Source organism: Bos indicus, chromosome 10 (assembly GCF_029378745.1).
Source record: "Bos indicus isolate NIAB-ARS_2022 breed Sahiwal x Tharparkar chromosome 10, NIAB-ARS_B.indTharparkar_mat_pri_1.0, whole genome shotgun sequence".
NCBI classification, from domain to species: Eukaryota; Metazoa; Chordata; class Mammalia; order Artiodactyla; family Bovidae; genus Bos; species Bos indicus.
The window spans coordinates 82339281-82357886 of NC_091769.1; the positions used below are offsets into that span (position 1 = coordinate 82339281).

The 18606-nt window shown below is 40.6% G+C and overlaps 1 protein-coding gene across 5 annotated transcripts in view; it reads left to right on the forward strand.

Annotated features, from left to right (window-relative positions):
• The first annotated feature begins 1046 nt into the window (after positions 1-1046).
• Positions 1047-18606, forward strand: part of PCNX1 (pecanex 1) — a 184648-nt gene continuing 167088 nt past the window's right edge. For 3 of the 5 annotated variants that reach the window (XM_070797789.1, XM_070797791.1, XM_070797790.1), the window contains exon 1: positions 1047-1225. In XM_070797789.1, coding sequence (XP_070653890.1) covers positions 1073-1225 — 153 coding nt within the window. In that variant the 5' untranslated portion in view covers positions 1047-1072. The remainder of the gene's footprint in view (positions 1226-18606) is intronic. The other 2 variants (XM_070797792.1, XM_070797793.1) reach the window with 1 other exon arrangement.

An 18606-nucleotide genomic window follows, 5' to 3' on the forward strand; every position in this document is an offset into this window, starting at 1 on the left:
GGCCCATTAAAAAAAACACACACAAAAAACTGCTACAAGTCACAGCACGTTATAAAAATAAAATCACCGTATACAATGCTCAACCTCTCCACCCTATGCTTTCACATCTCTTGCAGCTTCTATTAATTCATCTGTCGTGGGAAGTAGTAAATCTGTTCAGTCCTGGCCGTGGCTATTTTCCTTAGTCAAGGGCCTCTAGCTCGCTTTATGGGCCAACATAGTTCTTGCTCAAATCGGGTGGTTTGTCGTTTTCAACCGTCATCAGCTGTACCTAATTCTTTCGGGCCTTCAATGAGTAGCTCAGATATGAGCCTCTTGTTCCTTAGGTCTTTTCTAAATATCATGAAACGTCAGCTAGGATGCTAACTAGGTTCTAAGGACAAGCTTTCAGGGGGTAAAAGACCCGCTTTCTAGAGTGTGAGGAACGGGCCAGGTTCGGGTACCGGGAGCGCACTGGGGTCTGCCGCAGCAGGGACTCGCGTTCCCCGGAACCTCGGCAGCCCCCGCCCCCGGCCCGAGCCCGCGACTGCGCGCGCTTCCCCCGGGCACCGGCAGGAGGCGCACCCGCGGGGACCAGCCCAAGGGGCGGAGGGAGAGGAGAGGAGGAGCTGGAAGGGGGCGCGGCTTGCTCCCGGTCCTTCCCGGGCGCCGGGCCTCCTTCTCCGCCGGGCCTAGGGCTGGCGGCCGGCGGGGGTCGCGGCGGCGGCGGCGGCGGCGGCGGCGGCGGCGGCGGCGGCGCTGGCAGGCCGCCGTCGGCGGGGGTCTGGCTCCGGCTCCGGGTGTGAGGAGACAAGATGGCGGCGGCGCTGTGGAGGCCGGTCTCCTCCTCTTCTCCGCTCTCCTCCGCCCCGCCGCTCGCCGCCTCCTCCTCGGTCTCCTCCTCCTCGTTCGCTGCCTCCTCCTCCTCCTCCTGCTGCTGCGGCAGCCCTAGCGACCGCCGAAGCGCCGGCCGGCTCTCCCGGAGCTCCGGAGGGGGATAGACGGGGCAGCTGCGGGCTCCGGCGACCGGGAGGCAGAGCTGGGGCCGGGGCGGGGACGGCGGCGGGGACGGCGGCGGCGGCGCCGGGTGGGGATGGGGTCGCAGACGCTGCAGATCCTCCGGCAGGGGGTGTGGGCCGCGCTCAGCGGGGGCTGGTACTACGACCCGCACCAGGCCACCTTCGTGAACGCGCTGCACCTCTACCTGTGGCTCTTTCTTCTCGGCCTGCCCTTCACCCTCTACATGGTGAGTGTGTGGGGGCGGGGAGGAGGGTGGCTCCTTCCCCTTCTGGCGGGCCGGGTTTCCCGAGTCCGGCGGGCGGTCGCGCCTCCCTGGCTCCGGACCGGGTGTGTGTGTGTGTGTGTGTGTGTGTGTGTGTGTGTGTACCCTCTTCCCCCTCTCCGGCACGCGCACCCCCACCATCCCGCGCCCCTAAGGGCCAGCCGCCCTGCTCTCGCTCCAGCGCGCCCCCTCCCCCGCTCCCCACGCTCCCCTCCCTGGAGGGCTTCCCCCTATTCCAGCGAGCACAGGAAAAGCGGATCGGCAGCGGCCCCCACCTCCCGCCCCCGGGCGCCCAGCCCGTTTACTGGGAAATAGTAGCTTCCTAGGCCCCCTTCTTCGGGGTTCGGGTGGGCTGGGAGGGGGTCCTGATCCTGCCTTCTCCAGCCTTTCCACCCCGCGGGTAAAGCCCAGAGGTGGGGCTCGCGCCTCCGCGTACGGTGGTGGGCGCCCAGCCTTCTGCCCCGGAGGGCCGCTGTGTCCATCCCTCGGCGCGCGCGTACTTATTTGCGCTCCGCGCCTCGGGCGCCGGACAACACCCCCCCCCCCCCCCCCACACACACACCCGGCACTCCCTTCCCCTCGAGGCGTTCTCGCCTCTCCTCCCTGAGGAGGACCCTCGCTCCAGCTTGTCCGCGTGCGGAGCCCTCGGAGCCGGGCGAGGGGGGAGAATGTGTGCCGCTCCGTGTGGTATGCATCAGTGGGGCGCCCGGGCTCCTCTCAACTCGCTTCGACGCGGTGGTTGAAAATCTGGCTCTCACCCTTCCTGCCTCGCAGAATCCCGTTTTTGCTTACCATTGGTTCTTTTCTGTTCAGCTCCGTGGTCAGTGGTGGTTATTTCCAGGCCAGCGTTCGGGGGAGGGAGCGGGGGAGATACGGGGATTCTGGCTGGCATTTCAGCAGATTTGTTTGGGTTGGTTCAAGGCCTTGTACTGATAGGAAAAGGAAAGCGCTGCCTGTTGCTGAATTCAGGACGATCAGTCTCTCCTAACGATCTAGGTTTTTTAAGCTATATTTTAGCCGAAAGTTTTCTTAAAGAAAAAAAACAAAAAACAGTAGGTTAGGGTGGGGCATTAGGGAGACTAAAGGGGAAGAGAGGTGATACTTGAGCTTCAGTTAAAATCTTAAAGTAACCAGAAGGGAGGAAAGACTGGTAACTTTTTATTTTAGGAGAATGTCTTTGAAAACATTTCTGCCAAGTTTGTGGTTCTTCATGAAGCTGTAGTAAGGGCGCTGGATTAGAAAATCTGGGCGTATGACTACACCAAGTGTTAAAGGTGAGGATACCCAATTCTTTCCTAAGTGAAGCTCGTTTACCGCAGTTGGCAGAAAAAGTGGAGGAAGATGAGCTAGATTATTCACATTCTCAAGCGATTTTTAATTGAATTGGAAGGGAGGGGAAAGCCGTTTTAAGAAAAAATGCTGAGTTACTGATGGCTTATTTTTTGAAGGGACTGTTCAGTCTTGTCGCTTTCAGAAAATTTATCACAAAGTGTTATAATTTTCAATTAATTCTGGCCCGGAATGTTAGTTCTATTTGCACTTCTCTATCTTCCAGGAATATGACATCATTAATGAACAGGTTAATTACTTTGGGTGTAAGAATCCTCAGGATGTCACAGAGCTTTTCATGCAGTTTTCTTTTATGTCCAGGAGAATTGTTCTCCAGATACAAGGATTAGTTGCTGTGTTTCCATGTTATCATGGGACCTGTGTTAGTGCCTAAGACTGTTTAATTAACAAGCACTACTAAAGGAAATTTAGAACAAATGTAAAGCGATGCATTGAGTTTACTGTTTCATTTTGGGAGTTTATTCAGTTAAATTTAATTCACAAATACCTGAACGTCTGATGTGTGCTAGGCAATTTGCTGGGTTCTGGGAAAGTAAAACTGCTTTTCTGACTTTGTTGTTTAAGTTAATGGCAACTCTACTCTTCCTCAACTTTTAAGAAGCTTTCCTTGATTCTTCTCTTCATTTCTCTTCACATCCAGTTCATCAACCAATCTTGTGAGTTCTCTCTTTAAAACCTAACTAGAATCCAGCTAATCTTTGTCACCACCCTCTAATGAGAGTCACTGCTTCCATTCTTTATTCTCTGTTCTTCATAGAGATGTCTGAATGATCCCTTAAAACACAGGTCAGTTCATGGCATTCTGCTCTCAAAGCCACCCCTTCCACTTGTTTCCCCTGCCCCCACTTAATTTGCCTTCTCACAGTTTTCCTTGCACAACAACTGTGTCCCTGCCTCAGGGCCTTTGTACTTGCTGTTCTCCTGTCTGGATGACTCCTCTCCTCCAGATATCTGTGTGACTTATGTGCTGCCTTAATTTCAGGCTTTAGGTATATGTGAGTATTTCCTTGATAACCTATGTAAATAGGAACTTCCCAGCTCCTGCAATACTTTCTAGCTCTCCTACCCTCCTTTATTTAAGAGCACTTACTACAAATTGGTTATGTGTTTATTAATTACCCTTTAGAATGTAAGCTCTAAGAGGTAGAGAGCTTATTTATTGCTGTATTGTCAAGACCTAGATCAGTGCCAAGCACATAATAAGTACTCAGATATTAGTGAATAATTACAAGTTAACAAAATACAGCTTTTGCCTTTGAGGAACTTTAAGTCTAGCTTGGGGATAATGAACAACTACAGGCATTAGAACTGCTGTGAAAAGGTCAGTGCAGATGGCCCTGAGCTTTTTGATTGATCATGATCTAGGGGCAGTTGGCAAAGAATATTAGTAAACTTTTTAGGAAGCGTTCTAGTACTATAGTATTGAGGTAGATAGATTAACGTATACATTGGAACCAAAATCCAGCATTCCATGTTAAAATCTCAGGCAGTTACAGATTATTTGTATGCTCTTCCGATAATAATTATGAGTGATAATGACTAGTAAGTATGTGTATACGTTCTTTATCCCAAACCCCATTTTACTGATGAGGACACCACTTAGTGACAGGTTCCAGCGGACTTTTGAAGCCATTTTGCAGGCAGCTGTACCCGACTCCCCTTTTGTTTTTAAAGATCTCTTTGAAGAAGTTTATATTGAGTTAGGAAGAGTCTTAATGGCTTTTTGTATAGGAGTCACTTTTTTTTGTTTTTAATGAGTAGTGTTTGTGGATACTTTGAAAGGTGGATTTTGTAGTTTCTGCAATTATAAAATTTTTAAGTAGTGAAAATCAAGAAGTAACTTTTCCTTATTTTCATTGTCATTCGGTTTGCCTTAAGGCACTCACCCCATTTTATCTTGTTATAATTATGTGTGTACATGGTATGTCACACATGGTGAGCTTTGTGGGTGTGAGCTTTGTGGCACTTTCATGTGATGGAAAGCAGACTGGAGTTGGTGTTATCTTGATTTTTGAGCCTTGGCTCTGTTATTGATTAGGTGCCCTTTAAACCAGACTCTCCACCTTTTTGAACTTTGATTTACTCACTTGTGAGATATTTCATGGGTATTTTGTCAGACAATATTTACGAAAAAGAGGAAATTATTCACCTTCAGAGCGAATGTCAGTCATTTGAAAGAACTGATTAGAAAGAATCATTCAAAAAAATAATTAGAAGAGTATTTCCTCTATAATGTATGACTAGAGGAGATTAGACAGTAAGTCAAACCATTATCTTCACATGTTGTTGCTCAATGTAATGTTTTCTTTTATAAAGAGTTATATCCTTAGGTAACAAACCATTAACAATAGACTCTCTTTACATAAGCGGTTCTCAGACTCTACTTGACATCAGAATCACTTTATTCAGTTTTTCAACTGTGTCCAACTCTGCGACCCCATGGACTGTAGCACGCCAGGATTCCCTGTCTTTCACAATGTCCCGGAGTTTACTCAAACTCATATCCACTGAGTTAGTGTCCTCTGGTGCCATCCAACCATCTCGTCCTGTGTTGCCTCTTTCTCCTGTCCTCAATCTTTCCCAGCATCAGGGTCTTTTCCAGTGAGTTTGCTCTTCACATCAGGTGGCCAAAGGATTGGAGCTTCAGCATCAGTCAGTCCTTCCAGTGAATATTCTGGGTGGATTTCCTTCAGGATTGACTGATCTCCTTGCTGACCACGGGATTCTCAAGAATGGAAACAGTGACAGATTTTACTTTATTGGGCTCCAAAATCATTTTGAAAGGTGATTGCAGCATCACCTGGACAAGTTAAAAATGTGCACCTTCTGATGTGGGTGATCTGGAGTGTGACCTATTAATTGTATTTTGTAAACACTCTGGGTCAGTATAGAGAACTTGATCAGTATGACTCTGATACCCAGCCCCTGACTTATATCTGGCTGCTTACCCAACATAATTTGGCCATGGCACAGGGATGTCTAAAACCTTTCTAGATTCCCTATTAACCCCCCCCCCATCAAAAAAATGTTTTATTTTTGTCCTCTTAGTGATACCATCTTGTCTCTAGTAGCTCATACCATCCCCCTGTTTCTTGCCTTATGAGCAAATCTTAACCGATTCTAGTGACAGAGCTTCTCAGAGCTCCTTTCCACTTCCTAGTTCATACTGTTTTTTGTCTGCACTACTACCTTGGCTTCTTTACAACTCTTTTTCCACAGAGTGAGAGGTGACAATCAGTTTGTGTCATTCCCCTTTTATATAATATCCTTCAATTTTTTTTTTTTTTTTTTGCCCTTAAAGTCCATCATCTTTACTGAGGCCTCACCAAAGCCAGTTCCATCTTTGTCTACAGTTTGTATAGTTTTTCACTGTGCCGTGGTCACGCTGGCCACCTTTCTGTTACTTCAGCCTACTGAGCCTGCTCCTCCGGTGGGGCGTTTGCACATGCTGTGTGTTCTGAAGGGATACATTTCCCTCCAGCTCTCTGCAAGGCTGCTTGCTGCTGGGGCTTTACGGCTGGTCTTAAAAGTCACCTCAGAGGCCTAGTCTGGTACGCAGAAACAGCTTCTCTTTTCTATGATTCCTTCCCATAACTTTCTTCTGCAGTGCTTATCAGAAACACGTTTATGTCTTTGCTTGCTTGTTTGCTGTCTAACTTTCTCTCCTACCCACTGCCTTGAAAGTCACTTGAGGACAGAGGTTGTGTCTGACTCATTAGGCAGTGTATCTCCAGTGCCTTCTCTTGTGTTTGGCTTATATTAGGTTCTAAATAAATATTATATTATATTATTATATATGTGAACCTTCTTTAGACTTAACACCTTCACTGACTGAATAGCTGGATGTGGAGTGTACTGTGGTAGACTGTGTGATATGGTAGAGTTACATCTTACTGGGGGTTAGGCTCAATATCAGTATTCATGATGAAAATAAAATAGAGAAATATTCAAAAAATCAAATACAGAATGACTTGAAAAACCGTTAAGTCACTAAAAATGCAGCATATATTTTTTAATGTATAAACTTTGTGCCATTATACATAATATACAAATATACACACTGTATACACAGTAATATATACTGTATTAAACTTATGGAGAGATTATATTCAGAAACTAATCCCTTCATATAAAATATATGAAGGCTTCAACTTTTTCCTCCTGGTTATCTTATTGTTATTTTCTCTCTGTAGCTGATCTTTATCATGTACTAAATAATAAATTCCTTATTAGTGAGTAATTCTCTGAGGCTGTCAAGTCATTCTTTCCTAAAGATTTAAAAATATTTTAAAGATCAATGTAAATGAGATTTAGTTATGATGACTAAAACTGACGTTTCTATATTTTATAATTTATATTTCTTAACATGTTTTCCTTCAATTAGGAAGGTTATCATATATTAGCAATTAAACATGATTATTAGTATTAGAGTATTATTAGATTATTAGTATCTGTATCCTTTCAGTTCAGTTCAGTTGCTCAGTTGTGTCCGACTCTTTGCGACCCCATGGACTGCAGCACGCCAGGCCTCCCTGTGCATCATCACCAACTCCCGGAGTTTACCTAAACTCTTTAGGATAAGTTTAATGGCTAGTGGATGATCTGTTTTGACCTATATTATCTCTGTTATATACCCTAAATAAATTAAGGGGTACATTGTCCAAAGATGGTTTACAAATGGAAGTTTTGAAGAAAGGATTCATTTTATCAGCTTGTAAAAAAACTTGTGAATTTATCAAAGCAGTTGATCCCTGGAATGTTTTAGTGTCTTTTGTTAATGTCTTTTTGCTATTTGAGAAGTTATTCCAAGTTGTAAAATGATTTGGCAATTAGAAAACTAGGAAGGTTTCCTTTTTTTTCCCAAGCCTTTGAATACACAGATTTAATAAGCAGGTAGCTTGCTTTCTGTAGCTGACTTTACTTTCAGTAAGTTTTTCCAACATTGTTTTTTTAAGGATTTTGAGACATACAGAAAAATCAAAAGAATTGTATCCACCACCTGGGTTCTACTATTTTAAAAAATTGCATTTCTGCCTCTGAATTCCTCTACCTGTCAAGACCCCCCCCCCACTTTTTAAGGGGGTGCATGTGAAGTAAGTTACAGACATTAATACAGATCCCCCCCCCCCCAAATACTTCAGCACTCATACCATTAGATAGAGTTCTAAAACTGAGCCATTGGATGAGTTTTGGTAAATGACTTTGCACCCGTGTAGTGCAGGCCCATCACATTGAAGAACATTAGCATCACCCCAGAAAGTTCCCGCTTGCCCTTTCCAGTCAGTTCTGTCACCCCCGTTCTGATGGTTTTTCTTTCATAAGTGAGTTTGGAACTTCATATAAATGGAGTCGTGTAGCGTGTACTTGTGTAAGTCTTTTCACTCAGCAAAGTGTTGAAGAGAGTCATCCCGGTTGTGTGCATTGGTAGCTTGTTCCTTTATTGCTGAGCAGTATTCCTTTGTGTGAATACGCTCTAGTCTGTTCATCTTTATCTGCTTTCCTGGATATGAGGAGGGCCTCTTTCTAGTTTTTGGCTGTTTTATAAAGGGTGGTACTCCAGCATGAGAGTTAGTTTTAATAGAACTGAAAGAAGTTGGAAAACTTTATTGACTATCAAGAATGCTTTCTCTTCCCAAGTAAGACCCAAGTTTTAATTTAAAATAGCGTAGTGATAATTGCATATTTCAGCCTTCATTTCACTTTTGTTGTTTAGTTCCTAAGTCATGTCCTACTCTCTGAGACCCTATGGACTGCGGCATGCCAGGCTTCCCTGTCCTTCACTATCTCCTGGAGTTTGCTCAAACTCACATCCATTGAGTCTGGGATGCCATCCAACCATTTCACTTTTAGTAGTCTTTAATGCTGTACTTTTATTTGCTCAGTATTTAGATTTTTGTTTTGTCAGTGCAATAGAACCTTTTTGTTCACATGTAAATATATATGTATGACAATCAGAAATTAAAAGTAAAAAGAAAATAAAAACCATCTGTAATCCCTTTCAGATAGGCTGTTATAGCAACCAAAATGTATTTGGAATATATAAATACGTATGTATTATGCTTCCTCCTTACAAAAACGGGCTCATAAAATTTGTAGTTTTGAAGCCTCCTATTTTCACTTGACTATAAATTGTGAATGTTTCCCTGTGGGGGATAAAGCAGTTTTAATCACTCTGTAGTGAACTATAGCACGGATGTGTTACAGTGTGTTTGACAGTTTTCCCATTGCTGTAGTTCTTAGCTATTTAGAAAACACTAGGGTAAATATTCTTAGAGGTAAGTCTTTAAACTAGTCTTGGGTATAAATCCTTAGAAGTGGCTTATTAAAGTATATGCATATTTTTCTTTGATAAATAATTCACTTTTATTGAATGACTATAATGAAAAAAAAAAAGATGAGAGAGTGAAATAACAGCATAAGATCACTGAGAAGGCAAAATCGATTTGTGGTCCAGGGAGCACAGGTAGAAAGCGATTATCCTCAGGAGGAGGAAAGGACGAATGCTGACCGCAAAAGGGATCAGCCGTTGGTGGTAATTAGTTGAGGTAGATCTTCTATGGTTTATGTAACCTCTTAAAGTACAGAGTGTTTTATGTTGAGAGTGAACAGAAGGTGAGGAGCGTATTCAAGGTTTGAGGAGGATCTCCAGAAGATGAAATGCTATCCTTATTTTCATGGAGGGAAAAATGTGTAGCAGAGATGGTAGAATTACTGGTCAGTTTCGAGGGTTCCTTTGAGGTTGGAGAACATGAGTTCAGAGTTGTTTGAAGAGGAATGCTCAAGAGAGAAATTGCAAGTAATCTTTACTTGGAGTTATCAGTGATGGAGGACAATCCAGGCCACAGGGTAGAAGATCTGGGGAGAAAATACAGTTCATCAAGAGAAGGGGCTTGGTTAGAACGCCAGAGCCCAAGAGCAGTTAAAAATCAGCAAAGGAAGCAAGAAGGCAGAAGGAAAATGAAGAGAGGAACCTATAGCAGAAGCCAAGAAAAAAATTTTTGAAAAGAAGAAAATGGTCAAAAATGCCAATGGTCAAAGAAAATGGTCAAAAATTGGTCTCCTGACAGGTAGTATTAATTTAATTTTCATCAGCAGTATTGAGAGTACTTGTCTTCCCACCTCTATTCAACATTTTGCAAAAAAAAGTGTTATTGTCATAAATTTCTTTGTCAGTGGAATGTTGAATAAACCATTTACGTAATTTTCTGTTTGGGCTAATAGAATTTCTCATAAAGTACTTTTTAATACATTTTTTTTTTTTTAGTCCAAACTAAAGATGTTTACTGCACTAATATATGGCACAAAACAATTTTTATTGGATTTTTCCTCTTCTCTGTACTCAGATAATTTCCACAGTAGGTAATTGTTAAACAAGCAGAAATGTTTTGGGAGGAAGTTGATTGCTTCTTTCTGTTATTTTATCCGAGTTAAATCAAATGGTTTTCCTGTATCTCTGTGCATACCTGGGGAGGCAGAGAATTATTTTGTAGGTGAGCTAGGACTCCTGGGTTAACAGGGTAGTCACACTAGGATGGCTAGAGTGGTGGTATGGAAAAGGGCAGATTACAGCAAATATTCTGTAGATTTTACTATACTGTTAACTTCTTTAGCAGATGAATTGCTGATGAATTTTACCAAACCACATTGGAATAGTTACTGCTTCTGATTCCTCTGCTTGTCACCCTAAAAGTTGATTAAATGCTTTCTTTGCTAGAATGATAAAACAGTTCATTCTTTCTTTCCTTCCTTTATCTTCAGAACCTTAGGAGTTGCATGTTTTATAACTTGTACCATGGGTACTAGTCTCTGTTGCTTAATGTTATGGTAAGAAAGAAAAGAAAACTTAGCGGAAAGCAAGCCATTTCCTTTTGAGGTTTTAAGGGGAAAAGAAGTCCTATTTGTAGAGCTTAGTACAAACCAAATAAGAGCCCTGAGTGCCAGCTGCCCTGAGAATAGGCAGGAATATTAGTCACAAATTGGAGAAGTTTGAATTGTGTATCTGGCTGTTTTCCTAATCCTCCTCACTCCTTGAATGTTGTCTAGACATAAACTGAACAGATTCAAGCACTGTAGTTATCATCTTGAAAACTTTGTATTTTGAAATAGTTTTAGCTTTACAGAAAAGTTGGCAAAAACAGTAAAGAGAGTTGTTACATACCCTTTGTCCAGCTTCCTCTAATATTAAAATTGTACATAGCCATGGTGCATTTGTCAAAATGGAGAAATTATCATTGGTATGTGTAGTACTATTAATGAATCATGGACATTATTTGGATTTCACCAATTTTTCCATTAACGTCCCTTTTCTGTTTCAGGATCCAGCCTAGGATTCTATATTGCATTTGTATCATTTTCTTTAATATGGCTTTCTTTCTGTTTTCTCTTGCCATTCCTCTATTCTTTGAGGAATTTTACAGTTTATAACAATCAAATTGTCTTAAAAGAAAAATTAGTAAAAGTTTTTATGTCTGTGCTAGGTACATTTTAGATGGACAGAAGAGTATTTTGAATGATTTTTAAATCATGCATTGACCATTGACCTATGTGAGGCTATTTTTAATTGAAATATTTTATATATGGTATGAAATAATTCTAAAGATGAAAAAGATTTGAGACCCCATTCACGCAAAACAGACACTGGTGTCCATTTAATGCTGTTTCCCTAATTTATAAATTAGAAGCAGTGGGACAAATGCACAACCATGTTCCGCAGTAGATTGTGAGTAATCTCCTCTGTGTCATAAAGTGTTCAGGAATTGGAAGGAGGATGCATCATTTCCTAGAAGGCTTTATGCAGAGAGTTTATACATTCACAGCCTTAACTATATGCTGGGCCCTGTGTTAGGCCTTATGGTGGGGGACCTTTATGAAGTTTATTTCTGCTGAAACATCATTGCCCGTAGTCTTGCCACCAGGCAAATGAATCTTCGCTCTGTGGAAAAGACTTTTTAGTGAAAGAATACCTGTTCTTGGGTGTAATGGTTTGCTCTGCTGTCAAGTTTTTTATTGTAATATATCCAGCCTATTAAGGCTTTCTTAAGCTTTGTTTAATCATTCAAAGTTACAGTTCCTAGAATTTATAAAACTTAACATGCTATCTAATATGGGTAGTGTTTTGTTGCTTTGCCTTTGATTTGGTAATCTTACACAACTACCGACAAATGTTCATAGCATCGTTTTTGTTCACATCATAACGCAGTGTCAGTGTTGCTCAGACTTTCATTGTGGATCTGTCTTGGCTTTCTTTCTTGTTAAAGAATATCTGTAGGTAAACTACTGAAAGTCAAAGTAACTAAAATCACAGAAATGCACCACATAGCTCTTCACACTGTTGTAGGCATTGGCAGGTGGCTTTTAGTTAATCATAACTTTATATATTTTTGCTGACTAGTCGGGTGAGAATTAGAATTCTCCACGGGATGATTTTAAGCTACCTGCCCTCCACTCCCCTGCTCATTCTGAGTACCTGCTCATCTCTTTTCCTTCTCTAACAAAATGCATGTCATAACACAGGAGTGGGGCTGATGTTGAGCTACTCCTGAGTCAGCCTTCTTTGTTTTGTTTTTAAAGGAAGTTACTCAGCAGCTTTAGAAGATTATTAGGAATTCTTTTTATTTTCCTGACTAATGTTTGTCATGACACCCCACTTGAGAATTGCTGGCCTGCCCTATGACTCAGGCTTCTACACAAGGGATAACACAGAGCTGCCTTTACTTTTCCTCTTTAAAAAAAAAAGCTCACCATGTGATAGCTGGGGATTAATGTACCTGCATTCTTATTGTGCTTTACTCCAATAAATCACTGTCTAGGGGAATTTCCAGATATGTGTATTTTGGAAAGCCACTCTACCTAGATGTACCAACAGAAAAAGCCTGTAGATGATTGCTCATGAACACCTCCTGCCAACAGTCACTACCTGGGCAGCGTTAGCCTACTATTCGTGACTGTCTGAAAACGCCTTGTTGATTCCTGCTGAGGTTGCTGCTTTAAGTCAGCGCCTTTTTTCCAGCAGTGAGTGAATTACTGAATAATTTTGATTCTGGCTGAAATAGAGGCTTCTATGGTACTGATAATAGTAACACTTATATGGTGCTTTTTACCCGTTATAATCCTTGAGCGCGTTTCACCCTCTAGTTAAAAAACCGTTAGGTTTTTATCATGAAAATAATATTAGTTATAGAAATTGTTCCAGGTAGTACTCAAGTATATAGAGTCCAAAATAAAAGTACATATAGTCCAAAGTAAGGGTTCAAAGTAAAAGCAAACGCTGCTGTGGCAATACTGTGGTACACATTTGTATATTTAAGGTTTTAGTTGTGGAAATTTTACAGCATAAGTCTCTAGAAAAATTGCTGGGTCAAAGTATGTACATTTCAAATTAAACTAGATGTCCGATTATACCTCAGAAAATGTTACACCAGTTTATATTCTCAATAGTGTATGTGAAAGGACTTACTGCTCTTTGTTTTCACCAACATTATTAGTCTTTTTTGATGTTTTGATTTTGTAAAATGGCATCATGTTTTAATTTGCATTTCCTTATTAATAGGTTCTTTGAATATCTTTTTATAGGTTTAGTAGACATTTATATCTCTTTTCTTTCAGCTATCTGTTGTGTCCTTTATCCTTTTTTGTAAGTCATGTTCTTTTTTTGGTCAAATAATCCTTTATTATTTTAGTCATGTTCTTTCTAAGTGGTTTTGAGAGCCCTTTGTATATATAGAAATTAGCTCTTTATTATGTATTAAAAATTTCCCCTAATACGTCTTTTATCTGTATGATTGAGTTTTTTGAGCATATAAATTTAACATTTGTAGTAGTCACATTTGCAACTTTTCTTCATGTGATAAAGACCTTCCCTGTTAACAATTTGTTAAAAAAAAATTCATGTTTTTGTCTAATAATTTTTAAATTTAAAAATAAATTTGCCTGGTTAAAAAAGAAACTCTTAAGTCACCCTTTTGTATCTGCCACCATCTTCCCAGTTTTCACCTGCACTGCCTCCCATAAGAAACCACTGTGAGTAGTTTCTTCTGAATCCCATTACAGCATATGGATTCGAATTCAAACGTCTGTCTCCCTCTCCTATCACTCCACTCTATATATTGCCTCCCTTCCCTTAATAGATCTTACACATCTGTGCGTCAGTACCAAAAGGGCTTTTCAGTTTTTTATTTAAATTAACATACAGCATTATACTAATTTCAGGTGTGCAGCATAATGTTTGAATATTTGTGAATATATTGTGAAGTGATCACCACAGTAAGGCTAGTTAACATCTTTTACCATATGTAGTTAGAAATTTTTTTTTCTAGTGATGACAACATTTAAGATTTACTCTCCTAGGAACTTTCAAATACGTGATAACGGTAATATTAACTGTAATCACCTGTCATTATATCCTTATGATATTTTATAGCTGGAAAATTGTACCTTTTGATCCCTTTCACCCATTTGAGCCACTGTCTACCCCCACCTCTGGCAACCATCAAATCTATTCACTATATCTGTGATCTGTTTTTGTTTTGCTTTGTTTTTAGACCATATATGAGATTGTACAGTATTTGTCTTTCTCTTTCTGATTTATTGTCTTTAGCATTTTGCCATCAAGGTCTATCCATGTTGTTTCAGATGACAAATTTCCTTCTTTTTTAAGGCTGACTAGTATTTTATTATATATATACACACACACACACACACACACACACCCACACCCACACACCCACACACACCACATTTTCTTTATCCATTCATCCAGTGATGGACATTTAGGTTGCTTTCATGAATTGGGCGTTATAAATAATGCTGCAGTGAACATGCAAATGCATATATCTTTTTCAGTTAATATTTTTGTTTTCTTCAGATAAATACATAGGAGTGGAATTACTGGATCATATGGTGGTTCTGTTTTTAAGTTTTGGAGGCACCTCTGTGTACTGTTTTCCATAGTGACTGTAACAGTTTATGTTCTCTTCAGCAGTGCTCAAGGGTTCCCTTTTCTCCACATCCTTGTTAACACTTGCTATTTATTGTCTTTGTGATAATAGCCATTTCTGAAAGTGTGAGGTAATATCTCATTGTAGTTTTGATTTACATTTCCCTGCTGATTAGTGATATTGAACACCTCATATTGAGTATGAAAATGTATTTGTTGGCCATCTAGATGTCTTTGAAAAAGTGTCTTTTCAGACTCATTTTTACATTGAAAAAAAAAATTTTTTTTTTGCTGTCATATGAGTTCCTTGTATGTTTTGAATATTAATTCCTTACCAGACATGATTTGTAAATACTTTCTTTTTGTTGATGATTTCCTTTGCTGTGCAGAAGTGTTAGTTCGATGTAATCCCACTTTTTTTTTTTTTGGTTTTGTTGCCTTTGTTTTCCATATCAAACACAAAATAATATCACTAAGATCTATGTCAGGGAGCTTAACCTTTGTTTTTTTCCTAAGAGTTTTATGGTTTCAGATCTTATGTGCAAGTCTTTAATCCATTATGAGGTAGTTTTTTTGTGTGGTGTAAGGTAGCAGTCCAGTTTCATTCTTCTCCATGTGGTTGTCCAGTTTTCCAACACCATTTACTGAAGAGACTGTTCTTTCCTCATTGTCTATTCTTAGCTTCTTCTTGTAAAATTAATTGGCCATAAAAGTGTGGGCTTATTTTGGTGCTCTGTTCTGTTCCATTGATTAACGTGTCTGTTTTTATGCCAATACCATACTGTTTTGATTACTTTAGCTTTGTAATATAGTTTGGAAGCAAGTTTTGCCTGCATAGTGATGCCTCCAGCTTTGTTTGTCTTTCTTAAGATTGCTTTGGCTATGTTAAGATTGCTTTGGCTATTTGGAGTCCCTTTTGATTCCAGATCAATTTTAGGATTGTTCTATTTCTGTGAAAAATGCCATTGGAATTTTGTTAGGGATCGCTTTGATTCTTTAGGTTGCTTTAGGTAGTATGAGCATTTTAACAATATTAATTCTTTAATCCATAAGCATGAACTCGCTTCCCATTTATTTGTGTCATCCTCACTTCTGTTCTCAGTGTCTTGTAGTTTTCAGTGTGCAGGTCTTTCTTTCCCCTTGTTGAATTTATTCTTAGGTATTTTATTCTGTTGATGTAGTTGTAAATAGAACTGCTCTCGCTAGTAATTCTAATAATGTTTTGAATAAAAGTGGTGAGAGTGGGCATCCTTCTCTTGATCTTAGTGGAAAAGCTTTCAGCTTTTGATGATGTTAACTGTGGGCTTCTCATATATGATCTTTATTATGTTGAGGTGCATTCCCTCTATACCCACTTTGTTGAATGCTTTTGTCATAAATGAGTGTTTTGTCAAATGCTATTTTTGCATCTATTCAGATGATTATATGATTTTTTACCCTTCATTTTGTAAATGTGTAACATATTGATCTGCAGATGTGGAAACATCCTTGCATTTCTATAATAAATTCCACTCATGGTGTATCATCGTTTTAGTGTCTTACTGGATTTGGTTTGCTAATATCTTGTTGAGGATTTTTGCATCTGTGTTCATTTGCCTATAATTTTCTGTCCTTCTGGTGTCTGGTATCAGGATAGTGCTTGGCTTCCCAGGTGGCACTAGTGGTCAAGAAGCCACCTGCCACTGCAGGAAACGTAAGAGATGCAGGATCAATCCCTGGGTCAGGAAGATCCCTTGCAGGAGGGCACAGCAGCCCACTCCAGCATTCTTGCCTGGAGAATTGCATGGATGTAGGATCCTGGCAGGCCATAGTGTTGCAAAGAGTTGGACACGACTGAAGCGACGTGCAGTGCACAACGCTGGCCTCATAAAGTGAGTTTGGAAGTATTCCTTCATCTTGTGTGTTTTCGAAGAGTTTGAGAAAGATTGGTATTAATTTTCTAAATGTTTGGTAGAATTCACCAGGGAAGCTGTCTGGTCCTGAACTTTTGCTGGGCTCAGTTGTTTTTTGTTTTAGTTGCATAGTATTCTGTTGCATGGGTATGTTATTGATCATGTTCCCTGCTGATAGATATTTGTTTGTAGCCTTTTGCTAGCACAAACCATGCTGCAGTGAATAATTTGCACAGATGTTATCTTACATGTGTCTAGATACAACGTTAAGATATTTATCCTAGATGTGAGATTGGTTGGTCAAAGGGATAACTGCTTTTGTCGTTGCCAAAGATAGTGCTAAGTTGCCCTCCAGGGGTTTACTTATCACTTTCCATGCCTGCGGGCAATGTATTAGAGTGCCTGTTTGTGCTCCTGTGTGCCACAGCTTCACATAGTTTTGGGATTTTCATAGGTAAAAAGTAGTATCCTAGAATAGTTTTAATTGACATTTCTCCCATTTTGGGGTTGAGCATCTTTTCATAAGCTTATGGAATGAGGTTCGTGACATTGTACAGGAGACAGGGATCAAGACCATTCCCATAGAAAAGAAATGCAAAAAATCAAAATGGCTGTCTGGGGAGGCCTTACAAATAGCTGTGAAAAGAAGAGAAGCGAAAAGCAAAGGAGAAAAGGAAAGATATAAACATCTGAATGCAGAGTTCCAAAGAATAGCAAGGAGAGATAAGAAAGCCTTCTTCAGCAATCAATGCAAAGAAATAGAGGAAAACAACAGAATGGGAAAGACTAGGGATCTCTTCAAGAAAATCAGAGATACCAAAGGAACATTTCATGCAAAGATGAGCTCGATAAAGGACAGAAATGGTATGGACCTAACAGAAGCAGAAGATATTAAGAAGAGATGGCAAGAATACACAGAAGAACTGTACAAAAAAGATCTTCATGACCCAGATAATCACGATGGCGTGATCACTGACCTAGAGCCAGACATCCTGGAATGTGAAGTCAAGTGGGCCTTAGAAAGCATCACTACGAACAAAGCTAGTGGAGGTGATGGAATTCCAGTTGAGCTATTTCAAATCCTGAAAGATAATGCTGTGAAAGTGCTGCACTCAATATGCCAGCAAATTTGGAAAACTCAGCAGTGGCCACAGGACTGGAAAAGGTCAGTTTTCATTCCAATCCCAAAGAAAGGCAGTGCCAAAGAATGCTCAAACTACCACACAATTGCACTCATCTCACACGCTAGTAGAGTAATGCTCAAAATTCTCCAAGCCAGGCTTCAGCAATCGGTGAACCGTGAACTTCCTGATGTGCAAGCTGGTTTTAGAAAAGGCAGAGGAACCAGAGATCAAATTGCCAACATCCACTGGATCATGGAAAAAGCAAGAGAGTTCCAGAAAAACATCTATTTCTGCTTTATTGACTATGCCAAAGCCTTTGACTGTGTGGATCACAACAAACTGTGGAAAATTCTGAAAGAGATGAGAATACCAGGCCACCTGATCTGCCTCTTGAGAAATTTGTATGCAGGTCAGGAAGCAGCAGTTAGAACTGGACATGGAACAACAGACTGGTTCCAAATAGGAAAAGGAGTTCATCAAGGCTATATATTGTCACCCTGTTTATTTAACTTATATGCAGAGTACATCATGAGAAATGCTGGACTGGAAGAAACACAAACTGGACCAAGATTGCTGGGAGAAATATCAATAACCTCAGATATGCAGACGACACCGCCCTTATGGCAGAAAGTGAAGAGGAACTCAAAAGCCTCTTGATGAAGGTGAAAGAGGAGAGTGAAAAAGTTGGCTTAAAGCTCAACATTCAGAAAACAAAGATCACGGCATCCAGTCCCACCACTTCATGGGAAATAGATGGGGAAACAGTGGAACCAGTGTCAGACTTTATTTTTCTGGGCTCCAAAATCACTACAGATGGTGACTGCAGCCATGAAATTAAAAGACGCTTACTCCTCGGAAGGAAAGTTATGACCAACCTAGATAGCATATTCAAAAGCAGAGACATTACTTTGCTAACAAAGGTTCGTCTAGTCAAGGCTATGGTTTTTCCTGTGGTCATGTATGGATGTGAGAGTTGGACTGTGAAGAAGGCTGAGCGCTGAAGAATTGATGCTTTTGAACTGTGGTGTTGGAGAAGACTCTTGA